Source organism: Tinamus guttatus, unplaced genomic scaffold, assembly GCF_059628265.1.
Source record: "Tinamus guttatus ecotype Peru unplaced genomic scaffold, ASM5962826v1 Tinamus_guttatus_pri_ptg000288l, whole genome shotgun sequence".
In the NCBI taxonomy this organism is placed as follows: Eukaryota; Metazoa; Chordata; class Aves; order Tinamiformes; family Tinamidae; genus Tinamus; species Tinamus guttatus.
The window spans coordinates 2,799,805-2,826,662 of NW_028288822.1; the positions used below are offsets into that span (position 1 = coordinate 2,799,805).

Genomic DNA, 26,858 nt, shown 5'->3' on the forward strand with positions numbered 1-26,858 from the left:
CTGCAGTAGTGTTAGTTACCTGGACAGCAGTATATATACCAGCTGCACCTGCAGAGATGCAAGGCAAATGTGAAAGATGGAGTAAATGTGAAAGTCATTGTCCTTTTATTTGTTTCAACTTTCCCCCTTGTGGAAAGCTAAACTGTTGATAGTACAGGTAGTTAGATATAACAATGTTGTCCACTGGCTCTATCATATACACTTAGCCTTTGAATTAAAAGAAAAAAAAGTTCAAGATGGTCTTACTGTGTGTCACGAGAGACCACTTGATCTCAAGTGAAGCCAAAATCTTATGAAGGAGGGACATGCAAGCACCAACTTAAGCTATCAAGACAATCGTATTTTGAAGGTAGGTTGGACTGGCTCTGGAGCAAGGCCTTCAAGCAGCAGGCGCCAGTTAACACCTGAACCTTATGCTTTTTCCCCTCACCCTTGAGAAGGTCGCATACGCTCCCAAAAGAGATTCCGTAGTTTGTACTGCTCTTTCAAGCTCTAGGAGGAAAAAAAAAAAAATACTAGAGTTCCCAGTGCTGCAGACTTCAGAATATATTTCTAATCTTGGTTAAAACTCGCTTGTGTAGCCTCACTGAAGAATAATTTAGGCCCTTATTTAAATGCTACTGGTGCTGCTGGAAATTCAAAGCCAGGGTACTGGGTCTTCAAACAGGCCCATAATACAAAGCAAGACCCAGAGTTCAGGAAACTTCATTAACATTCAGGGCCAACATGATCAGTTCATTGTTTTATTTGGCTCCCTAGTGGTTTCCTCACAAAGATCATTACCAAAAAATGAAATTCCGAAGAAAACAAAAGAGAAGTCTTCATGAAGTATTTTACAGCACAAGTAAATTTCTACAATATTCAATACCCCCTCATTGTTTTCAATGGTTGGATCATGCCTGATTTTGCTAGTCTCAGTGAAATATAATACTCTTTTTTTGCAATATACTTTTTCATAATTTACTTTCCCTGAAGAGAACTTCATCTTTTATCAGAAGAATGGCCTGGATTACAAGCAAATAAAAGCAGAAAAGTCAAATCCTAGAATCCTCACCCAGTTCCCTATCGCACAGATGACTCACTGACTACTGGAAACTAGGCCTCAGTAAAGGCCTCAGGATTTCTGTGCGTTACAGATGATAAACCAGCCCCCTTTTGGATCTCCTCCACACCGTGGATGATTTCAGCACTACGCTCTGCTGCGAGCTGTGTGGAGGAAGACCACCCTTCCCGCCAGCGAACGGGGTGGAAAAAGCGTCGTGACACCAAGCGTCATGACACGAAACAGGTGGAAAGGACACAAGAAGGGGTGGCGGAAGCTCACCAGAAGGAGCAGATCGGCACGAGCAGACCCGTCCTTTGGCAATAGCATCCTAAGCACTTCCACCTTCTACAAAAGGAGTACGAGTAATTCCTCTATTTTCAGCACCTCTCCACCACATACCTAAACACCATCCTCCAAACCGCTTTGCTCCCGGTTATTCTCAGAGGAGAGCCAAGCAAACACCCTCTGCGTTCGTAAGGGGCAGAGACGGAGCTCCTGGAACAGAAGCAGCAGCTCTGTGGTACGGCCCGTGTTGTGTGCACCAGCAGTCACCCAACTAACACGCACCCGACCGCAGCAGCGGCGACACAAACTGACTGGTACCATATACGGGACCGGCAGGGCCATAAACACACCGGGCTGCTCCCTGGACACTGCAGCAACCAGCTCACAGAAGGGAGCATATGTATTTTTATAAGATGTTATCTCAAGAGTAGAGATTACTGATGAGATTAACGCACCTAGAAGCTTTTCAGACTGCTACATGGTGTGAGGAGCGAGGCTGCACCAGGAAGCCCAGCCCTGGGAGGAGGTACCGGCATCACCCGCGCAAAGGTTTTTCTCTGCTCAGAGATGGGTGAAGGAGCAAAGCGCCATGGCTACTCTCAATGCACCATCACAGCAAGACTTCAGTCAAACTACATTCTGTTCTAACTCTTTCTCTCGCTGAGCTTCATACAAATTCTCATAAAGGTTATGTACAGACTTGCACAAAATTGAGACTGACACCAGCTTTTGGAGAATTTCCCAGAGCAAGTTTAACAGAGATTATATAACATGTTAAATCTGTTTTTTTTTCTTCTTTTTTTTTAATATAGATGTTATTATACTGCTAGTTTATTCTTCCTAGCTTAACCCTCCAACCACCCTTTCAAATAGTTAATTACATTTTGCAGAGATTAAAAACCTGAGGTTATTACACACATTTTGTTTCCAGCCCTTACATAACTGAGGACAAATGTGTTACAACTGGAGGGTCTTAGCAAGTCATAACAGCCATTATTTCCATTATTTTTTTTCAACATATGCTACAATCAAAGTCCTTGGGGAAGAGGGAAGGGGAAATCTTCCCCTTAATTGATTGATAAAACCAACTGAAATTTAGAACTAGTATAAAACTTTACTACCATATGCTATTTTCTAATTAGAGGTCTCAAAGTACTTTACAAAAAAAAAAAAAAAAAAAAGATGAGAAAGTCTTACGGAGAAAAAAATAACTTCCAAAGGCATCACAAGCAGAGCACACTAGACTAAGTAGTTCAAGTTTCTTGAGTCCCAGCCTGTGGACCTTCCTTGAGAATTGCAACCTTGAGATATGTGGGGAAAGTAGCCTGGATAAAATAAGCTTTAATTGAAAACTAGTTTCAAAGAAACCTGTAACACGTGGCCATTTTATTTTATCCAGCAATGAAGAAGTTTCGTGTTCTGTGTGACTGGGAAATATAGCACAACTTTCAGGAATCCAAGGTATTGCTGGGAACCTAAGTTTGGATATATCCCTGCATATGCATGAGGAAGGAACCATCTGGGAAACTGAAAAACAAACAGCTGGAGATCAACACGGGGAGGACCAACATGAGGCTAGGTATAAAAAAAAACCTTTTTTTATAGTGCTCAAAGGTTACTGACAGTCTTCTCCTCCAGCTGCTGCTCAGCATGAGGCTCATTTTGTCACTGTGCTGTGCAAGATTTTCCCTAGATGAACTTTAAAAATACACATATTTTGGAATAAAAACACCTTGAATTTATATATGTAATATATAAACCTCTCATCTGCAACTTGACAGAAATCCATTTATAGGGAAGATGCTACACTGCAAGATGGAAGAGAAAAAGGGTTAGTTGCAGCTGCTCAAAAGCTTGTTTGGGCATCGCAGCAGGGCTTGCCCACTTCAACGCCCACAGGAATAGCCCTGCACTTGCTTGGCTTCTCTTGCAGCAACCTGCCCTCCTGCAGCAGGGACAGACGAGCGTGCGGATGCCGGCGCTCCCCTGTTTGGGGACCCGGCTCGTCCCGCCTGCGCGTGCAAAGCAAACCCGCTCCTTCGGCTCACAGGGCCCAAGCTTCTGAGCGCCCAGTGCGGTGGCAACTTTGGTGCTCCTCGCACCCCGGCGCTTGGAGAGGGGGCTGCTGCCGACCCGCCCTTCCCAAAAACCTCCTTGTCCAAGTGGACCGGCCTCTGCGGGGTGCGGGGAGCCGGTCGCTCTCCTTGGCAGCAGGACCGCAGCTCTGCGGGGTTCAGGGACTCTCTGCAGCTCTCTCGGGCGCCGCCTGCCCGGCGTCCCCGCGCTGCTCCCGCCGGCACAGCCCTCCCGCACAGCCCTCATCCGCCTCTCGCTATTCCCCCGCTCGCCGGCCGGCCCGGCAGCCTCTCGCGGGCTCTCTCGGAGACGGCTAACGAGACTTGCGGGAGAAGCACTGGGAAGAAACCTCAGAACTGGGAAGGTGGAAGATCCTTTTGACGCCTAGGAATTCCTCAAGAGGAAGAAAACCTCCTCGAGCTTGTTAGTGTTACTGGGGTTTTTCCTGCTTCTCTCGTCTCTTTTTCTTATTTTCCTCCCAGAGAGTTTAGAAATAAACAATGAGTAAACTTAGAAGACAGGAGGAAAATCCTCCCCCTACACTTTCCACTCATTCCTCTTCCTCCTCGCTTTTTCTTGCATGTTTTCAGTACGCCACCCTCTCTCCCCGCTCTTCTCAACAAGAAAAAGGGGGAAATTCCCCTCTCTTCTCTCCACTGCTTTGTACAAAAATTCTGAAAAATTCACAAGTCAGTCTAGGCTTTACCTTTTTGTATTAACATTTCTGGAATCGGGATAACCCCTGCCAGCTTTACAATAACAAAATATTTCCATGAAGAAAAAGAAATGCTGTAGAAAACTTAAAACTTGATCTCTTTCCGCTCTAACCATGACAGGTACAGGTGACACGTGCCATAATAGCGCATGGGTTGGCTGGAGAAGGATTTTGTTTTGCTCTGTCATTCCTCCAGGTTAAGGAGGACACCAGGCTAAGGATGTGGCCGGCCTCTGCTCCGGGATACCCGACGGATTTGGGCAGCCCCTTCCCGGCACTGCGGGGCCGGCAGCGCCTTCCCAGGTGTTTGCCCCCAAAGGCTTCAGAGAGGTCCCTCTCCTGCACTGCAAACAGCCGCTCTCTTTCACAGGCAGCGAGGCTCATTGTGCAGAAGAAGTGAGAATTTCTTTTTACCGGAAGGCAGCAGCTGCAGGAGGGTTTTTTTCCTGCCCTAGGGGAACAGTTAAGCACGCCCCATGCAGAAGGTAGGGCTAGCCTGTGAGAATTTAGTCTTTGCTTAAAAAAAAAAAAGACAAAATAATAATAAAAAGAAAACAGGAATCATAACGTCAGCACTTTCCATATGCCTCAAGTAGCTGCAAGACTCAAGCTCCAGAAACACATCTGCTAATCCAGCACCGATCGAGTTAACGAGATCAAAGCCAGGATCCACTTTGTGTTTCGCAGTGAGACACTTCCTAACCCAGGGCCAGGGTGACTATTGCCCTCCTTCAATTTACAGTCACACCAAAATCAGCATCAAAATAACACAAATCAGCCCCTGCTCTGATTCTAATCAGTATTTCCACTTCCTATCTCCATCCAGCTCTTCCAGCTCCCACCTTTGCACAATAAAACCAGCCAGTGTTTAACATCAGGCTAATCTGCCTAATTCACATGTTTATTTGCAAGCGTTTCCTCGCCCTCCTCCCCCACCCTGCCCCCAGCACCAACATTTTTAATCAGCAGGGGCCTCACGTGCTCCCGATGCCGCCCTCCTCACCCAGCACACAAGACCACTGGAAAACTCGGATCCGCAACAAGCCGCTAGGAAAAGCGCAGATCTCCTGCCACCACCTTTTAAATCTCTCTGGGAAGTGCAAGAAGGGGCTTAACAAAGCTGTATGCAGCCAATTGTGTTATCAAGGCACTTGGCACTACCAGCTGATCCTTGATTACTATTCATCCCTCAGGAAAATAAAACACCCTTTTGTAGTAAAAGTGTAACTGGTTACTATGATGCCTTACGCATTAACAAAAGTAGCTTTTTACCAAAATTACAGATGATGAAAGCCTGGAAGTGGAATCAAACCAAAGTAACCAGTTGTTTCTACACGTTTCATTAGAAAGCAGAGAGTTTAAGCAAGCTTTCTGCAATGTGAAAAATAATGTGGTAGATATGCGATGCTACACGTTTGCACATAAAATGGCAGAGAGCTCTGTAAAACAAATTTTAAGGATAACATTACTCATTGTAGAGTCCTTTCTGCTGTAGCATCCTATGTGTGCAACTGCCAGCATTGCAGTAACATCAGCATTCACAGAGTAACATTTTTGTGCTTTTACTTGAGACGCACCCAGAGTTTTTCAACGGGCTTTTTTCTTTTGCTTTCTCTCTCTATTTATTTTTTTTCCCTGCCGAAAGTCCTGCTTACTAAAGAGCATGGTTATCCAAAGGGTAGAATTTACTAGGTAGAAGGGTAGAATTTGCTGGTTCGGAGGAATAATCCCTATTTGCGTGGTGGGGAAGCATTCCAGACCATTAAAGGATTTGTTTGTTTGCTAATCTACTTAAGCACCCATGGGCCTTAACAGGAGCACAGTGTGTGTTTTAGGGCTCTCCCACTTCCCGGGCCGGTGCGGGTGCAGGAGCTGCCGTGCGCTGCTCGGGTGGCTCCACGGGCGAACTCGCTCCACGTGGCTGCCAACCAACGCGCCTGCCTCCACGGAGCTGCCCCGGCACACGCGGGAGCCGCCCGCGACGCGTCTCGCGCGCCGGCAGCAAACACGACCGGCTCCTCGTTAACACGGCGATGCGCGGAGCAGGGACGGGCCTCGCGCGTGGGGCAAACGGGCTGCTCGGGCACGTTTCGCTCCCCCCGCTTTGGGAAAACCTGCTGACAGAGAGGAGGGGTGGCTGTAAAGGGCATTAAGCAGAGCAGGTTCTGTGTGAGCAGCTGCCCCGTGTGAAACTGGAGGCTCTTGCCAGCAGTGTGGCGAAAAGACGTGACCTCATTACTCTGCAGCCCAGATAATCCACTCCCGGGTAAAGTGAGAGTTGACAGCGCTTCACCTTGGGGGTTATCGCAGCCCTTTCCACACTCGGCTGCTGTGGAGGCATCTGCTTCACCCGAGACGGGTGTGAAAATGCCTCTGTGCTAGTCAAGGAGATAAGAAACCCCGGGGCGGTGGTTAGGAGCGCACACTGCACCACACAGACACAGGTAGGAGCAGAAGCGTTTCCAGACCCGCTTAACCACATGGGATTTCCAAAGGGCAGTGTGGATCTACTAGTGAACAGGGAAAACACCTCTCCTCCTCCCACCAGAGCCCTGGAGCCACGGGATTAACATCTGGAGAGAAAGATGACACAATTTAAAATACACAACACACAGCATATGAAGCCCTGGAGAGAATGCACGGCTCAGTTTCCTAAAGAAAAGTTCAATAAATGAGCAAGTGGAATTTGCAGAAAGTGCAGACACAAAAATCCAAGATTAGCAGTAAGTTTTAGTTGCGATATTTTTCTTTCAGGCATTAACCTGCTTTACAAAAGCATGCACAAAATACAAAGGCAATTCTGCGTGCCTCTTGCATCCACCCCCAGAAAGAACTTCTTGAATCAATTGCACGCACTGGATTATTCACGGTATTTTCTTTCCTACTAAAGGTAGGAAAAAGCACAGAGCAAAAGTGAAAGATTTTGGCAAAAAAATGTGAATATTGCCTGGCAATTTAAAGGTGGCCCTCACAGGTCTTGCAAGTGCTCATCATTTAATGTCAACATATTGGCCTTGGCATTTCCAGCTCTGCTGTCCCTTGGCCTTGGTCCCTACACCCTGAGCAGGGTGTAGGAGGGATCCTTCGCGCCAGCCTCATCCCCGCGCTCATCGGCTGATGCTCGGCTATGGTAGCTTTAGGCTTGGCACAGATCTGTTTTCTGAAGAAGAAGAACCACGCTTGGACATTTAAAATGAGTAAAGAAACAAGAAGCTGAGAGCCAGAATACACAAACCAGGAAAACCAACTTTACAGGCACAAAATTCAAAAGGGTAGACAAGCCTAAGTTCCATGATTTTGAATAAGTCTTTGAAAATAACATTTTTCTGTCCCTAATACTTTCCCCCACACCCAGACTAAGTAAACCTTATGCTCTATTCTCATTTAGAGGCTGCAGGAAAACTATCCATAATAAACTTCTTTTTTTTTTTTCCTCAGGATTAAGAAATTGTATATTGTACTTGCAGTGAAAATCTGTTTTATGCATTAGGGAAAACACAGGACTAGACTTTTTTCACATTAAATGAAGACATTTCTCTGGGTCAATTTTGGAAGGCCCATCAAAAGACATTTTTGCCCATTTTTCAAGACATTGTGATTGGAGGAAAAAAGTTAAACTTTGTATTTAAACAAAATGTGTCCAAAACATTGAAAAGCTGATTTAAGGTTAACAATTCTGCAGTGCAAGCAGTATTTGTTCCAAAAAATAACTCCAAAAGATAATGGCGGGCGGGAAAAAGCCTGTACTTCAAAGGAACGTAAAGAAATACGTACAGAAATGGTTCTTCAGGAGGTGAAGGTAGGATGGAAGGAGAGACAGAAGTGTTCGTCTCAGACATGCTCTTTTTTCCTTCACCAAGCCTTTTTCTTTTTAATAAGGTTGAATCTCAGAGAAACACCCAAACAACACTAAAGGTGACCAACACTGCAGAAGAAAGAGCACCTCTATTTTTGATTTAATCTGCAGTGTTGACGCATTCGGGCTTTATAAGGCTTCATACTGCAAACAATTTGGTTGAGTGCCAAGGCACAACATGTTCAGTAAAACCTGCTGCGAAAAGCTCATCTCTGAATTAAAAAACGCTCATCTAAATGACAGTTTAATGGAAGATGCTTTTGGAGAGCTCTGTCCTACAGTGCCCTCATCAATAAGTGAGAGTTTGAGGGTGCAAAGCACTCGCTGGACTCAGATCTCCCGGCATTTAAATTCAAGCCATATTCAGTAGCTGTTTGGCAGAAGTATTTTCCAAGGAGGCTTCAAAATGATGCTGAAAGGACTATGTTGCTGATGAGCTTTGATCAAACTTGTGTTCCAGTGCGAGTTCCTGGTTATTTTCCAGCACTCTGATATGAAGGTTTCATGTTGCTCGTCGCTGGTAACAGCGATCTGCCATGAGGAGCCAGGAGGGAAATCCTGGCACCTTCCTTCCAATCTCAAACTGCCTGTGGTTTGGGACGCAGCAGGGCTTGTAGCGGCATTACATTAGCCCGGTTACCCCCATAGAGTACTGGGAGCAACACAAACTTTCTAGGGATTTCACAGGTATTTGCTATAACAACATTTTTTAATGATTTTTTTTTTTGAGTTCAGTTCCATTCCATAAACCCAGCCACAAAAGGGGAGGTTTCCTACATTCATTTCCAGTCACTTCAGACATGCTGATACGTATTAAGAGATTTGGTAGCAGGTGGGAAATGAGAAGATAAGTGTGGGCAGGCACCATTGCTTTTCTTCAAGACACCAGCAGCCATCAGGGCCAGTATCCTCTCCAATGTCCTAAAATGCAATGTTCAAAACTCCCTTTGATATCAACAGGAGACCACTCCTTAATTCCCTCCTGTTGTCCCGTAAAAGAGTCAAATGATGAAAAAAGAGCAAAACTGCCCATGCCATACCTAGCATCAGCAGAAACAAACTACTGGCTTTTCCTCATGCTCTAATGCTTTTCAGTGAGAGTAAAATTAATTTTTTTTCTAACAACAAGAGGTTAAAAGTAGAAGGATTAAAAACATATAATTTTAAAATATTAGTTTTCTCTTTAAAAGCTACATGCTAAAAACTAAATAAAGAAATCAAGCAAAGAAAGGTCATATCAAAGCTATAAGATTATTTCTTAAATTTCTGTTGATTACGTAAATATAGTAGAAGCCTCTCATAGACAGATATATAAAAAAATTCATAAAAATCTAGATTTCTAAATAGCTTAAAAACTCACACATAAAGATATATGATTTTGGCAAGAAAAAATATTTTTGGCAAGTTCTTCAGAACTATCAATAAATAAATCCGAATAATAACCTTAAACATGTTAAAACCCGAAATGATTTTTCTTGCTGACTGCAACAGGTCACAGCATGAGTTTGCTAAAATTTTGTAGTCTTCTACTTAGCTGGAAAACATCTAGAAAACACAGAATTATCCACAGAAATTCGGTGTTTTGTCACTTTAAAATTTTTGGTTGAAGTTAATTGGTTTTGCTTTATTTTCCCTTCATTTTCATATCCAGAATAAAAAGCTCGGTCTTTCCACTGTGGGGAAAAAATGTTGAAAATCATTTTGCTTAATGAGTATTCTTACTGAATGCCAGAGTAAAGAGCCTAGGATGATTTGCTCTTGTTTCAACAGATGAAACGATGAAGAAATATATTCAAAAGATCTGATCTCTTCATAAAGTATTCTGGGGGCCTTGGCAACATTTCTTGTAAAGAGGTTTCCTTATTCATAAGTGAGGATTTATTAGGATTCTCAGTGGCCAGCTTTTAATTACCAGTCAATATTCATGCTTATTTTGAAAGGAAAAGAAGAAAAAGAACAATAAAAAAATCTTTCACTGACTCCTGGAAGCGGTTTCAGGTTGGCCAAGGTTTAGATGCATGACCTAGGAAGCCTAGTGATGTACAATTTTTCATGTGCCTGCTCTACAGTAGGTGTAAAAGGGAGCTGTGTAAGAGCAAAGATAAACACTTCTCTGCAAGCACTCAGGACACCTTGGCTTTTTCTCCGAAAGCCGTAAGCTCGGCAAGCCTGTTTGGCAGCTTTTCTGAAGATCATAAATCAAAAGATTGAGAATAATTTTCAGCATTTTTGCAGCGAGGCCGCTCCCCAGGTCTGCGCCTCACTGCGACGTCCCCAGGATGAAACCAACCTTGGGGCGGACAAATGAAGACCCCCATGACACTTGCTGCTACTCTATTTGGGGCCAAAACTCCACCATAACATTCAGAATCTGGTAATTATTTTTTCATATAGTGCCATACACTCAGACAAACTGACTTAAACCAGCCGCTTACAGCATTTAAATTGCAAAAGACAAAGCTTTGAGGACTTCCATCACGTCAGTGATCCCACACGGGTGTTTATTATGAAGACTGTGCAGCTGAGTTACCTTCAGAGGCTCCATTTATAATACAAAACTCTTTAGCTTTCCAGGACTTTGCAAAGGGAACTTGCTATCCATACTCTGAACGGGCATACGTATTTTTTTCCCTTTCAAAGGGCGTGCAGTCCACTTTGCTGCTGATAATCTGCATAAAACTGGATCAACGAATCGGGAATTCTCGGGGTCACAACAGTCAACGCGTGCCGAAAATGCCGTCCCAATATACACTGGGCATGTATATCTTCCTGGAGAGCAAGAAGGGCTGCTTCTCTGCACACTGCTGCTATCTGCAAATACACAACAAGAACGACAAGTCATGCGGATAGCAGCATTACTACAAAAACCTACTATTTGAAATTAAGAAAGCAAGCACAAGAACAGCAACATATTGCAAACGCCAGATATGCTCGAGAAGAGACGTTCCCCGAGGTTCTTCTTAATAAATGGCTTGCGGGTGATTGGCGCTTCCAAGAAACAGGATATAGCTCAAAATCCAAACCACGGTGAAATTACACTTCTCGAAACAGTGTGTCACAAATTACTTTTAACTTGATAATCACATATTACCTTGTGTTAAATGCCCTGAAACACCTGATAAATTAAAAACCCAATGACCAGCCTGTCCCAAAAGCACAGGAGCCGACATTCCCAGGCTCCGTGGGCACTTCTCTTTTTATGCTTTGCTCTGGGAAAGAAGTAAAAACAATCAGTTCAGAAAGGAAAGCCAGAAGGAGAGGGGTGTGTGCAAGGGGAGGAGGGTTAAGGTCTCATACCCCGAAATGTGTTTTTAAGCTCTCTGGACTTCAGACAGCGGAAACAGCCTGATGCCAGTGTCATTCTGAAGACACATTACGGCGGTGAAAGAGCTTGTGGAATGAAAAGAGATATTGTGATTTCCAGTGCAACAGGGAAAACAGTGATTGATATTGACTGCTCCCTTATATCTGTAAATGAAAGAGCCAGCTGAAACACATTTGTCCAGCTATTCAGCATATTTTCTCTGTTTGTTCACTTACTGAAAAGGGCTCCACTGCTTATGCTGTGCTAATGGCTGCCAAAGCCGTTTAGTAGCTTTTTAGAGGATTTAGCAGCATGTTTAGGAAGCTTTCACAAGAAAACATGCATGGATTTAGATGGCTTTGTCAAGTTACAACAATATTACTATTAGTTCGGTGCTGCTCTAATGAGCAGTGAAGCTAAACACTGCTGTTATGCATTTTAATGCTTTTCAGGACTTCAGAGACAGTTAATTGCGGAAGCATAGCTGAGATTTAGTGCACCGGCTTCTTAGAGAGATAAGTAATACATCATTTAAGAAAATAATGCAGGCATCCGCGTCATTCCATTTAGATTTTTCAGTAAGTAGATGCTGTGACTATTTTCTTAACTCTAACATAAGAATAAAAATACTTGAAGGCAAAAAAAGTCCTCCCAACATCCCGTGCCAAATCCAGACACTTTTCAAAGGGCAGAAGGCTCCTGATGGAAACAAAGCTGTGAAAGATCCTGCACTGTGTCACTCGTTAAAGCAGGGCACCCTTTTCCCTTAACAGATACTGCAGCAAAGGCAAGTTTCCAAAATACTAAGAGGAAGAGACATTTTCTGAGTTTTCAAACACATTGTTGAGAAACCCAAGACACACAACGGATCTGCTCTGCTCACAGAGACCAGCACACACCTACAGCACAGAACTATGAAGCAGCATTAGAAACTTCCGCTGCGCGGGGCAGGCCTGTACCAGAGAAGCTGAGAAAAACACCATCGTACTGGCAGATGCAAAAAAAGAAAAAAAAAAAAAAAAAAAGCAAGGCTACCCATCTAATTCCCATTTCGCTGATACATGCAGCAGGAATTTGCCCATAAGCCAATACTTCCGATGATCTTTTTATGTTTTCTCTATGATTCTGCCAAGAGTATCAGTAGCAGTGACCATAATTAAAACCTCCAAAAGATTTTTTATTTTTGAAGACTCAAATGTAAGTTCTGTAATAACTGAAAGTTCATAGATATGAGCAAGTACCAAAAAATTGGTATTTTTTAATTTGTTCTTAAGAAGCATTTGCGTTGCATTTAAGGGAAGAGGAAAAGGTTTAAGATGTGAAATTTTCTTCTCTCTTTTTCTCTCTTTTCCCATCTGCATTGAGCATTAGTGCAGGCTCAATCTTCCAGCACTACCCAGCAATAAGCTGCAGGCATTACGGCACAGTGTCAAACACTCGGGCCCTTGGGTCTGGTCACAGCAGTCACATGGAACTGTTTCCATTCCTCTACTAACCCAGGACATCAGGTTTCGGCGGTAAGAGATTCAACAAAGCAAGTGTGACTATTTTTCTATATTCAAGCATGCAAACTTTAAAAAGGTCTTTGCAAGCATTCTCATTAGCTGGTAAAGTGCAATCACCCACGGAAAGCAAACCCAAGCAAGACAGCCAACGTGAAATGAGCCTGAATTTGTCTGGGGAAATCTGCTCTATTATTGGCCTGATGCCTACTGTTTTTTAAGCGGTATCTCTTGTCACAGTCATATTAGGACAATTCATCCTGGACCAAGCCAATCGAAGGATTTTTAAATGTCATTTCTGCCTGGATTAAAAATATACATGTAAATTGTGCCAAGTGAGACGAAAGAGAAAAGGAAACACGAGGGGCTAATTGACAGCAAAAGAAGAAAAACACAGGTTTTGCAGCAAGACAGCCATCCCTGCCAGGTGTAGAGGCGCTCCAACACCAGCGACTGCATCCAGGCGACCAGTTTTAACAGCTTCCAAAAGTCTTATCCTCAGTGAAACTGTCCAATTACTTTCTTAAATTGCTCCTGGTTTTGGCCTCTGCCACTTCCTGCAGTGAGTGCTGTGGTCTAATCACGCCCCGTATGAAAAAGCACTTGTGCTTGTCTTAAACCTGGCAATTTCGACAAGTGCCTCCTGGTTCCCATGTTATGAGAACGGAGATCCAGCTCTGTGCAGCTCTCTGTGTTCTCCATATCACCAGCTTTCAAATACAAATCCAACTGGTCACCGTTTTTTTTTTCCTTTTCTAAAAAAGACAAATAAACTGAAGTCTCTTGGGTTTCCATGTGCTGTAAAGAATAGGAATAATGTCCCATTCCTGTTCCAAAGACAAACTGTGCGGCAAAGTCCTGAAGGGCAAAATAGATATTCTCGACTGCGTCTTAATATACAGAGGCTTTTGGCACTGACTGTTAGAGTAGGAATGAAGACATTAAGTGAATGTCAGAAACACCAGTGATTAAACAGCACCAGACCAGGTAGCAGGTAATTAAGCAACAACTACTGAGGTGTGGGATGTTTTTGCAGAGATAAATAGCCAGCCAGGTCTTGCTGCATACCGTTAAATCTAAGAATGTACCTCCTTTTGCTTATTAATACCAATAAAAAGTGTAATAAAAATGATTCATATTTTCAAGAGAATGAGAATAAACTAGTGAACAAGCTATTAGTCTGATGCCTGGAATCCCTTCTTAGCATGGAAATAATTTTGGATTCATATGTGAAAAATAGATTATCACATTTTTTGTTAACAAAAGAGCTGAACAGAAGGCGTGATTTACCATCTGGCTGAGTGTTTCCACAACCAGAACCTGAACTAATTTAGAGTCTTATAAAAAAAAAAAAAAACACTGTACCAGCTTGTCCTAGGAGAGAGGGTCAGATTTGCTGTCTGAACCACACACACCCCTGACCAGTAGCTAGCCCAGCCACACACAAATGCACAGCTTTGGTATAAATAACCACCAGTATCAAAAAGAAACAGATTTGCACCTAGTCATTCCCTCCTTCCCATCCTAGCCCCAGCAACAATGAAAGGAGCAGGGCTGGTTTCTGCTCCCTGAACAAGGCCCGTTCAGCACAACCCATCTTTCTTCCGAAACCCAGGGCTCCGCGGGCCGATTCAGCTTGGCCGATTCCCCCCCATTCTGGCATTGAGCACTAACTCTTTCCAGAGGACTGAAAGCGCTTTTCAGCTTCTTTGTATTTAAAGTGCTCTAAATAGCTTTAAAGATTTTTTTTTCTTTTTTCTTTTTCTTTTTTTTTTTTTTTAAAAAGGGGCTTCTGTGTTAAAGGCTTAGGTATTTTCAAGAAAGTGGTTTTGTGAGAGGGAGCCTGTTGGGAACACCTGTGAATGCGGCGTTTAATTGGGCTGCAGCTGGTGCCGATTGTGCGCGGGTAACTGGCGGCCGCAGGCCGGCTCCGCATTGTGCTTCACTCTCCTTGTTCCTTCCCTTTTAGCCGGCTCCTGCACCCCGCCAGTTAAAGCTGCAAGGGGCTGTGTGTGAGGGGGATTAGGAGCCGGGAACAGAAGAGCTCCCCGCGGTTTGTGAATGGCGCCGAGCGGGCGCTTCCTGCGCGGGAGCTACCTGCGAGACTCCCGGGAGCTCACGCGGCGCGGGCCGCCACGGGGAAGGCCACGCCGAGCCTTGGGCAGGCCGCAACGGACACATAAAAGGGTCAAACATGGCGTTTTAAAAAGCCATGAGTAAGTCCTGGGTCGGGACATCTGTTTCTCACTCAGGCAGATTCCTGCCAACGTCAGATGCTCCGTTATCCTCGAAGCCGCTGCGGGCAGCAGGTCTACCCCTCACACACTGGGGAGGGCAGCCCGCGCTGTGGAGCCGGAGCCTCCACCGGGCTGGACAGCAAAGGGGCACGGGAACCTTTCACCAGGGTGGCTAGGAAACAGGTCAGGAGTCCTAGAGATCTACACCTAGATAGACCAAAGGGGAATAACAGTGAGAGCGCCCAAAATGGGTGTAAGGTTCTTGGTTCAGCAAAGCTCGGGCAGCTCCCACAGCCCTCGAAGGGTCCACATGAGCAGACGCGCTCACGGGCAGACGCGCCCTGGGCAGGCTTCTGTAGGAGGTGTTACTTCCCAAAACGAGAATACTGCTTCAAGATGTCACAATTATATGTATTTTCTTTAAAACAGGCTAAACCAAGAAGCTTTTAAGTGGCGAGAGGTGCTCCTCTTCAATAAATTTCAAGTAAGGCTTAAACTTGGAATTTCTCTTTTCTTTCAAACTTTCCTGTTTCACTCATGAAACAAGAAAATACGTGCTAACATGACTTTTTTTGTCTTCTGTTAGAAATTCTTACAGACTGCTAAAAGTCTTGTTTCTTTTAGAAGAAAAAGCTTCCAACATTACCAAATAACCGATTCCTCTGTGATAGATGTTGATCCAATCTTTGAAAGATTGGCACACTCTCTCCCAGGGATGCCTCCCTTCATTCCACTCCAGTCCAGGACCCAGGATCAGATGGACTCCATGTTTAGTCAGTGAAAATGGAAAATTTTGGATTATAAACATGAAATGGTAAAATATACTGGCATGCTGCTTTTTGGCACAGGATCCATTCATTCCTCAGATTCACATGCCGTACCTATCACCGCAGCTTTTAAGCAAATTTCCTTAATAGATGATTGCTGTTTTACAGAAACTTCCTAACCCACAACAGCCCTGTCAGGAAACAGAAGTGCACCAGGAACTCACAGGCCACCTAAGTGGCTCAGCAAGACAGATACCTCTTTGATCCTTAAGCAGTTACGTTTTTAAGTGTTATCAATTTTCTCAAGTCAAAGCACTTGTGTCTGTTACAGTCCTACATTTATAAACACCTGGAACAGATGAGTTTCCATTCATTTTGAAAGCATCTTCTGCAATGATATACTATAATTAAATATTTTTTATACAAAAATAGACTTCCTTCTTCCTTATTAATTATAAGAGACATTCAATATGAGTTGACATTGGATAGTCTACTCTAAACCAGATTTGTAGTGATGAAGAGGCGCCTTTGCAGTTCTTAAGAAAAAAGGACTTCCTCCCATTAGGTGAGAGGACAAGTATTATAATTTACGTGTATCTTCTGTCTCCGACCCAACAAAACGAGCAATCTCTGCTATCCCCAGTTTCTCTTACGAGAGGTCACCGAGGAAGCGTCTTTGAACAAAACCAGCTCCTCTAACGATACCTGCAGGTGATGATAGTTCAGAACAGGCTGGCTCAACGCTTCTTTCAGCGTTTAATCTGTGATTTGTTTATTGGTGCAATTTTACAGAGCACGCGTGCGTGCCCGGAGCTTCCCTGCGGAGCCGAGCCGGAGCGCGCGGGCCGCCCGCGTGCATGCGGCCCGAGGAGAGCCGCGGCTCCCGCCAGAGCCTTTCCGTGGTGGCCAGGCTGCCCCACGGGCCACGTCCTTCTCCTGCCCCTGCTCCGAGCTCGGCGGGAGAGCTGGGTTTGGGATTCACTGTGCAACCAGCCATTCCCCCATGGCAGCGCCTGCACAGCACCGCGTGCCACGGCCCCTGGAGCACCCAACGCGGTGCGCGCGCACCAGTAGCTCTTGCTGTTCTGTAAAGCTCAAACACACCCAGGGAAGAGGCGGGAACGATGAGGTGCGCAGCCAAGATCCAGCACACGTCTGCTGCGCGCAGCACTCGCTGACAGCTGGGCAGAACACAGCCAAAGCGGCGGCGGTAGAGGCCGGGTGTCATCACACATACCTCCGCTCTCCCGACATGTTCCAACAGGGAGAAACTCCCAACTCATTCGCAAGTGCTCTTTTTTTCTTCTTAAAAGCATTACTAGATGCGGTATCCTTCCAAGCAATACATAAGACATGTAAGTTCCAAGGTAACTTTTGTAATTACAAGCCCAAAATGCAGCTATTTTCCAAAATGCACCGTGTCGATATGGATCCCATCACTTTGGCAGAGACATGGCATAGCTGCACCTTTCACAAAAGAATTCGTAACAAAACGAGTTTTTACATGCTGGGACAAAATATTTTTAAACAGCGCTCCCTGCCAACTTCAAGTTTCAGCTATATTTGTGCAACTAAAGTCACACACATGTTTCTATACGAGATTAAGCTGCATTTCTGGTTAACCTCAGAATTATTTCATTTTTATATAAACATTTAATGAGAAAGTTTAACTTCTTCCATTCAGTGAGGAAAAGGAAGCCAAGCCACTAGAAAAACAGTCTTTCCATACATACATAAACGTGTGTGTGTGCGTGCAAGCGAGTGCAGTCATTTTAATTAAAAGCAATTAACAGAATACCATGTTCTCACTCACGGTACGCTGTTACTACTAAGGACCTGCACACAGAGCTGCTTTGCTGCATGCCTCTAGCAAGTCAGACTGAATTATGCAATTTAAACCTAAAACTAAGAGACTTACAGGACATCCTCAGCTACGCCTATCAGAAATTTCTCTCCAGAAAAGCAAAACAAAACAGAACAGCAGAGGGGTCTGGCAGTTCCCACCTTATGAAACCTATCACAGTGGAGGTGCCGAGCAGTTGCTTTGGCTTGCTCTCTTTTCAGATTTTGAGCTAGACAGATATGCAGCTGGGTGACACATTCAGCATGTTCTGTGTTTCACACACTGAAAAATAACTCATGCCTTTGCTTCTCTCAGACCAGTAATTCCTTTCTCAGATGCAACCTGAGGAAGTAACAGAGGCCTCAGGCTCCTGTCAAAACAAAACACATAAAAGCAGCTCTGCAAAAGGAATTGGGAAAAGGGCCCTCCCTTCCCTAAAAATGTTTCCTTTTCCCTCAGTAGCACAGAGGCAGTCTAGAACTGCCTCCCCTCTCCCGTGTTTTATCCTTTGGGTCTCAGTTCCTGGCAGCGGTGAGAGGTTTCCATGAACAGCAATCAGGGCTCTGTTTGCTTGGGGGCCAGCAGTTTAGGTTAGTCTCTCAGAGCTTCTAGGGGTGCTTTCTGGGCTCACATTCGCCAAGGGAATGTGGGAGGAGAGCTCGCGGTGCCTGTGCTGTGCAGCTGGGAAGCCGGCTGGGCCCGGGGAGCACCACCGGGAGCAGAGCTGCACTGCTCGGGGCTGCCTGTCGCTCCTTGAGGAAGGAGCGGAAAGGCTGCGGAAGGGCCTAGAGGGAGCTTTAACGTAGGAAAAGCTGAGCGTTAGCAAGAAAAAGCTATTAATGGCATTAATAAAGAGATGAAAACTTGTCTCTAGACATCATATATGAATACGACACGCTTGTATAAGAACAATGCCAGCAATGGCTTTGAGGATTGTGTGAGGGCCGTACCTTATCAGAAGAGGCGGCCGCGCCGGGGCTGGCAGGCTTCCCAAGCACGGGAGGGCGCGAGGGCAGCAGCAACAGCGCTCAGGGCGCGCGGGAGCCCCGAGACAACGCGAGCCTGCCTGGAGCAACTGCAACAAGGGCCTGCCTGGAGCAACTGCAACAAGGGCCTGCCTGGAGCAACTGCTTTCACTCTTCTGCCTTTTGAAGAGCCAAGCCAAGCTGCACCTGACTGCGAAGAGCACAGCCTGGCACGCGCGGAGACGCCCCGGCGGGGGCAGGCAGACTTTGAGGGGCCCTTTCAGGTGGGCAGCCCCACGTTTCCCTTGCAGATAGCGGGTTTGACTGGACATCTTAAGATCTGCTTTGAGTTATTCATTCACAGAACATTTAGTAAAATTCTGTCGCCAATATTAGCGTGTCTGCTAACCAGTCCTAACTTCAGCAGAGCTCCGAGCAGTGTGGCCTGGTGTTCCCCTGGGGCGCCCACTGACACCAGTCCAAGGCAAATGGGACCCACTGCTCCTGGGTCTGAAATTCCCCCGATGCCGTGAATCACGGAGTGTGCAGGGTGGGGGATTCATTATGCTTTTCCCAAGAATCCGGCTCTATCCAAGGGGAACAACTTGTAACCAGCACAACTGGCACCTAAGAAACCAGGGACAAACAAAAACACAGGATGAGGCAGCCTAAGGTAAAAAGGAGATGTGTAAGGAGCTGTAGTCAGAGCTGCCACCTACCTTCAGGGGAGAGATAAGAGAGAAGAGATTAGCAGGGCACACGGTTTTGCTTTGCTAACATTAAAACTTTGACTGCCTCTCTGCAGTTCAAAAAACCAAATCCGTGCCGTGTTTCAGTGTCACTTTGGTCCTCTGGATAAACAGACCTGTCACTCCTTGGATACAGGTCTAAGCTAGCAAATTCCTCCATTTCTTCTCTTTCATACATACAAACTCTTCCTCAGTCTGTGCCATGCTATTGTATGGGTCATCTGCATTTCTAGTCACTTAACAAAGATGTGTTAAGTTCAAAATTTATTCGCAGCAAACGCGCCCAGAGGAGGCGGAGAGTCGCCCGCTCCTGCGGGCCGGGCGCCGCGTGGGCTCCGCCGCCTCGCACGCGGCAGCGCCGGCAGAGCAGGGACCGGCAGAGCAGGGAGCCGCACGGCGCTGCTCCCGGCGCTGCTCCCGGCGCCGCCGCGCGCGCTTCCCACCGAGCCGCGCGCACGGCCCCGGGAGCGCCGCAGGGCCCGGCAGCAACGCGGGGCTCGCCAGGCCTGTCATTAAGCGCTATCCCGCTAAATTAGAGCCCGCAAGTAAGTCATATTGCTTCCATAAGCACTTGCATGCCACAGGCCTCTCCCCTCCTGATATTTTGTTCAGCTGTGGAGCGTTCAAAATCCCACGGAAGAAATATTTCACCATTCGTACTTTTTTCTTTTTGATGAGAGAAGGACCTTCCACCCCCTCAGCGGACGCAGCATTCAAACCGCACTGCCAAATATTATATGATGTCCTTTCCAGAGTTAATTTTTAATTTCCTGACTATACTGCATGAGAAATTTTCAAATCATCTTGGCAGCCACTTCACGGCATGTGCGGACCTAATTGCAGGAGCGAATGCAGAGTCAGCCCAAATGAAAACCTCCAGACTAACTGAAGAATTCCTGCAAAATTAGTTAGCTGGTTAAATTAAGCTCCAGAAAGCACTGCACTCCAAAAAAATGACTGCAAAGGAAATACACAGGGTGCAAACCTTTCTTGCCCCACTTTACTCTGCAGGAAAGGGAGACAGGTGTCTTAAACATGTCACTCAAAAACCTGATGATTTTCCGTTTTCATTTTTAATGCCACAATTCATAGCCCACAGATGTGGTGTACGGCTATAAATCTTGGCATTCTCTCCTTTATGAAAGAATTTCCCCTAGTATTCAATTTTCCTTGCTTTACCTTAAGTCACCCTAATCATGCTGACATCTACTATCGATGATTATATTAGCCCTAAAAGATCCTTAAACAAATGAAAAGGACTGACTTCCACTCCTAAAAGTTCTGCTTCCAATTTTCTAGAGGAAATTAAATAATGTATAAATCAAATGCTGGGCTCAGGCCCAGGCAGCTGAACATCGCTTTGTCCTTTCAAAGTGAAGAGGAAGTGTCTGCTACAGAAGGGACAAGCCAAGAGAAATAAAGCTTAACCTCAGCTCCATGTGAAAGTGATTTGGGATAATCGAGGGAATCTGCAGAGAGGTTAAAACTGGGACCACATACTAACAGGAGAACTTTACATGGCGATCAAAAATACATCAGGAGCTGACCTCCCCCTCGGCGAGTTAGGCAGCCCTTGCTCGGGGTTACACGGAGCGGAGCGTGAAGGGCAGGAGGAAGGGGAGATGCGCAGGAAGCGCAGCAGCTATTTATGGCGGGCACTTGTCACGTATCATTTTTCCAGCGCGCAGGATTTATGGAGCAGCAGGGCCTAGCAATGCACGGCGGGTCTCCCTCGCGGCGCGGCGCGCAGCGCTCGGCTCGGCGCGGCGGGAGCTCTCGCTTTACGTGACTGCCGAGGAGCTGCTTGTCCTTCTCTGCAACGCGCAGACCCACTGGGAGCAGATGCATTTCACGATACCATTTCTCTGTTAAAAGCGGATCTTGATGATGCTTACATGGCTTCAGCAGGAGTTTGTGCTGCCATTCTGCACACACACGAGGGCCCTGGGAACCTGAGACCAGCACTGGGCTCTGCAATTAGGCTCAGCCAAACACAGGACACAAGCTTTGATAGAGAGAAAAGGCTCCATGTTTGGATGCTGATGCTGCAGTTACATACATTCTTGTCTATTTACAAAATCTTCCTATCCTCATGTTTAAAGGCTACAGAGTATTTTAGATGCAAAGCTTACACTTTAAGAAACAATAACCAGAGAAGCAGCAGAAGAACCTAATCTTTACACTTTATCAAGAAACCAATAAAGTCACTTTCTGCCCTGTCATTGAGCAGTCGTTTGGTTTGTCACAACACTAACTGAGTAGCTGGCAAAGCAGGGCAGCCACGTTAACAGTTACATATACATATCAATTCAACAAACATCCTGCTTAGCTGCTGCTAGAAACCTGCCGGGAAATGCTGCAGGGTTTAAGAAAAAAAAAATCAGTCCCCAAACAAAAACACTATCACTTTTTTCACCTTTTTAAAAACTAGAGTCTGTATATACCCTCTATTTTGCCATGTTATTTTAAATTTAAGGTACATAGTGAGTACTACTGCCCTTTAAATCTCAGGAAACAAGCTCATCTTTATATTAAGCACTCTTGATTCAGTAGAATCAGTCGATTTTCCAGGCTCACAGATTTCAGATTTACCAACAGGCATCCATTCATTTTATGAGAACTATCACAAGATCAGGAGAGGCTTCAGGATCATCATTTTTGCAAAAGAGCAGGCACTTACATCCGCTGTGGCAGACGGGCAGGTTCTCCCACCCCTCTCCCTGCAGCTCCTGTGCTGAGGAGGCATCTGCAGCGAAGGCTGCGTTCGCAAGAGCAAACCAAGCTCAGGGCACGCGCTCTGGGGGGACCCCAGGGCTTTATACCAGTGCGGCTCCGTAAAGACCTCCAAGTTTCCCATCACTTTGTCTCTGCACGTTACCAAGTATCAAGAGGCAGGGGGGAAGAAACACATAAGGAAGGCTGGGAAGAAGTAGGAAGCCTTCACAGAAGTGGTTGTTTGCCATCCTCGAATTTAAACAAAAACAGGCACGCAATGTGTTACTCACACGTGAGAAGTGGAGTGCCAGAAAGGGAAGAGGGATGGCCCTCCCTTTGCCTTTCTCCTCGCCTCAAGAAAGCCTCCCTGAAAACACACCAGCATGTGCTTCAAGCACCCCAACGGCCGTAAACACGACTGAAGCAAAGCATATGCCTGAACACATTCCAAAACACTCATCTCTCGGGTTTTTGTTTTGTTTTTAATTGGAAGCTAAATGGGAGGATATAAATCAATACAGGGAACATATCTAGTCAATAAACAAGAGCTGCTCTAGCTTGAAGGCAATGGGACTTACCAGCTTTGCAAAACTTTTGGTTAGACTCAGTGATACCCATGGTCAGAACTAGGGATGGTTTCTAATGCAGGACCAGAAACACTTTATGAAGGGGCTAAAATAGCTGCACTGGTAGCAGAAAGGGGTCAGAGTTAATACCAATGTGTCACATTTCCACAGCGCCCTGTATCTTAGGCATGGCCTTGACATGAGATAGTTAAAGGAATTACAGCTAGGACATCCTGTGCCAAGCACGTTATCAGGAATACTTGTATCCTGGATTCCCAAGCCCCGATGTGTCACACATTTAGCATAAAGATCCCCTGCGAGCCGCCCGCCTTCCTTCCCACCCCCCTCCGAGGCCTGTCCCTCTCCTCAGGTGAAAACCATTTCCATCTCACACCTCCACGTGTTAATTAAACACCTCACACCGGAGGTCTGGGGCCGCATCTGCAAGGCAAGCAGAGAGCAGACAAACAAACCTGTTATCTCGCTGCCCTTCCAGTCATTCAAGCGACATGGCCTCGGAGGCCTTCTGCCTATTTTTAAAGGCTGATGCCCTCAGTGAAAGGGAAACGTGAGAGACCAGGAGGGTTGGGGCCAGGCGGGTGGTTTCTGCTGAGGTGCCGCAGGAAGCTGCGGTCGGGAGCCGCAGCTCTCCTGGCGTTTGGGAAGACGGCAAGGAACACGGGATCTTCTGCGGGAAGGCAGGAGCTGCTGCCCAAGGGGACTACGGAGGGATTAGGCAAAAGCGCTTTCGGTTCCTAGCGCAGGCGAGAGGCAGCTTGGAGGACGGCATTGCTTGGAGCGAGCGCGGGCCTCGGCCTCCACGCTGCCCGTGGGTCACTTCTCACTGCCTGGTGAGCCCCCCTCGCCCTGGGGCAGGGGCTGCTCTGCCGGGGCCTGCCCACGCTGCCAGCAACAGGGATCACACTCCGATCCAGGGTTAACGCGCGGCGCCGGCTCCACGAGCGCGGCACAAGTGCCCACGTCACCCACGCGGCTCCTGGGCACGCGGGCAGCGCCAAACAGTGCCCAATCTCCACAGCTGCCCCCTCCTTCAGCCACTGACCCCAGCAACGGCAGGGGGAACTACTCTGCGGGGATTTAATTCCCTGGTAACTGAGGGGATTGGATCCTAAATTAGCAATTCATGGCTTTCATTAGCCTCATTTGTCCTCGGGCCAATTTATCTTCTGGCGTGACTCCACTGGGGATCGTGCCAGCAAAAAAAATTGGCCTAATATTTTCAAATTCATTTCTGTAGTATAATCTTTGCATGGCTTTGGAATGACTACTTGTACCTCCCGCTAGCGACCTCGCAGGAGCAAACACCAGCGCTGAGGAAAGATCCTGACTACACAGCTGCTCTCCCAAGATTAAAAAAAGGGCAGCCAAGAATGTGGACAAAAGATTCAGATCAAAAAATATTTAATGAATGCGAAAAGTTAATGCTGTCCTGTATGCTGCTTTGTTAGTTACTGGTATCTAAATATTCTCCATGGTTAAAAGTATATTAACGAGCTGGAAGACAGAGTGATCTAATCAGAAGAGATCAGCAGCAATTTTCCCTGCAGATGATTTACATGCAGCAGCCATGTGTGTTTGTTTATGATCTCTACATCTGGTAATGAGTTTTTGACATGATGGAAAGCTGCGGTAGGAGAACGCGCTCTGTTTCCTCACACTGACTAATTAACGCTCTACTTAAGCTGCAAAAAAGGCGCTCGGAAAATAAACACTAATTGTCAGCGGACCATAAAGAAGAGGTAACAACTGCCCCATGTAGCCTAAGCCTAAAAACATTTGGGGCAACCTGGCAAGCATAAAAAGGTGATTCTGTTGCTCCCACAATACTAAGTACCTGCAGAGATGGTCAATGCCTATGGTATAGTTTGTAGGAACTGCCAAATACAGCGAGCAATGTTGGAGCTAAAATATCCCCCCCTCATTCACACACCGGGCATTAAACCACAATTTGCATTTACAAGTTACCTGAGGTAACGCTGCTGGTTATTGCCTTCCACCTCTTGTTGACCACTAATAAAGCAAGCAGTAAATCACATTTTCCAAAAGTGACACCAAGGGGAGAGACAGTCAGTGTAAAGATGGCTAGACATCAAATCCCCATTAAAAAATCAGAGAAGATGTGGTGTTCAAATAATCCTGCACCTATGAGGACTCTGCGAGTTGGGGGCTTTGGTGTCCTCAGCTTCCACCAAAGTCATTCCTTTGCTTTTAGTCATTTCAGCGAGACCTTGTCGACACAGGATGTTATTCTGGAGCAGCTACTGCCTTAAAATTCACACCCTATCTCATTCCAGGATAACTTCCTTACATTGACATGCCCTTAGAAGTACAAGAAAGAGCGTTCGTCTGTGGCTGCATTTAGCCCTAGGCTGGAGTCTCACGAGGTAACAGAGAATAGAGATTTGGCTTTATCTCACAAACGGTGCTAATATATATCACCACCCTTTGGAAGGAAACCAACTTTTTCTCTCTAATCTCCCAATCGTTTCCCACAGAAAGCGCGTATGTTCTCCAGCCCATGAAAGAAGGCAAGGTCACTAAGAAAATCGGAGAGGTTGCAGGGCATGGAGAGCCTCTGCACACTGCCCCCAGGAGCACATTTCTCAGCCTGAAACAGCAGAGCTATGAGTCGGCTTCTTTTAGTGACAAAGAAACTACCATGATGGTCAAGAAAAATACAGTTAGGCTCCAGGAAGCTACACTGCAGAGCCTTGGGACCGATTCCCCAGCTGGAATTAAAGGTAAGCCAGGTAAAACAGCTAAGCATGGAGTAGGAATTCACCGGATAGCGAAGCTTATCATGCGTATTGGATGGACAACGTCAAAGTAAGGATTCTCCTGCCAAATGCAACTCCTACCCTCCCACTCTCAGCGCATCAAGCTCAAATCTCAGGAACTCTTGTTGGCTCTTGAGCTGCAATAGAAAACATTGATTTTTCAGTCCTCGCTGATGAGATTTCTCACCATATCCCACAGTATGTACAACGCTCCTATCTCCTCAGAATAATCCACAGCAAAGAGGTAAGGAGATTTCCCGACACAGGCAACAAGGACCAAGCACTGAACGAGCTGTCAGAGAGGCACATTCTGCATAAACACCCCTGAGGTAAAGACAGAGAAAGGGTAGTGATTTGTCAAAACGCAACCCCTAATTCCCCCAAAACCTTTGGTTTTAGGAGAAGACTATGCAGGCTGAAGTCTGCAAAGAGTAAAGCCAGCCTCTATGGTAGGACAAATTAGCAAGACACATGATTTCTGGATTTTTTTCCTGCACTTCCCCATTATTTTTTTTATAAAGATTTAATTTGCTTTCTTTTGTTGGTGCATGGAACCTCAGTTGGTTCTTTGGTCTGTGGAGCAGGTCTGTTCCACTCAGATTAATTCTTTCCTTCCTTTTCCTCTGAGAGAAAGCAAGCCACAATGTTAAACCATGTAGGGCTGCAGTTGTGGTGCTGCAGAATTGCCATTTACCCCCCTTCTTTTCTTTCCTCAGTGCTTCTCTATCCGATTTACTGTTTACTTGCGGAGCATATGGGAAACATGTTGGGAAAGAACGCATCCGGGTTCATGTTCAGAATAAATACTTTTTATGACTATTCCCATGACCTGCAGCAATAGACTAGATTAGTCACCCACAACTATGTATAATCATACAATCATTTAAATACATTTTCAAAACAGAATACTTTTTAAGATACAGATCAACTAAATATTCCTCCACAGACTGCCTAGCACCTATATCCTATAAGCCTCCCTTTCCACCTGAGAAGGAAAGTGCTAACGTTGAGGTGTGGGTCTTCCCCTCGAAACTGTGGTGGAGGAATAGAAATACACAACTCCGTGTTGAAGTGCAGCTGACACGCTATTAGTGCTACCTGCTCAGCTCAATTTTCTCAGTGAAGAAACAGTGAAGAATTGCAGGGAGGGAACTGAAAATTGATGAAGTCTAGGTGGCATTTATCAACAAGTGCAAAAAACAGCCTTTTTTGTTTCTCTGCCCATTCTAGAAAACCAAAAAAACCAAACTCCTCCTAATTTTCCAAAAGCAGAATTCTAAGCATTTCCTTTGAACAGAAAGCAGAATGTTGCCCAAAGATAATTCTCATTTAAATAAAAAACAAGTAAACAAGGGTTTAAATTCAACCTCACTCATTTCATTTAGCAGCAAAAATTAAATCTTAAAACAAAGTAATTTTGACTTGAAAGACTTAA

The 26,858-nt window shown here is 45.7% G+C and overlaps 1 protein-coding gene across 1 annotated transcript in view; it reads right to left on the reverse strand.

Annotated features, from left to right (window-relative positions):
• Positions 1-10,602: 10,602 nt before the first annotated feature.
• AFG2A (AAA ATPase AFG2A) overlaps positions 10,603-26,858 on the reverse strand; it is a 175,370-nt gene continuing 159,114 nt past the window's right edge. The window contains exon 16 of the mRNA XM_088527670.1: positions 10,603-10,788. Coding sequence (XP_088383796.1) covers positions 10,612-10,788 — 177 coding nt within the window. The 3' untranslated portion in view covers positions 10,603-10,611. The remainder of the gene's footprint in view (positions 10,789-26,858) is intronic.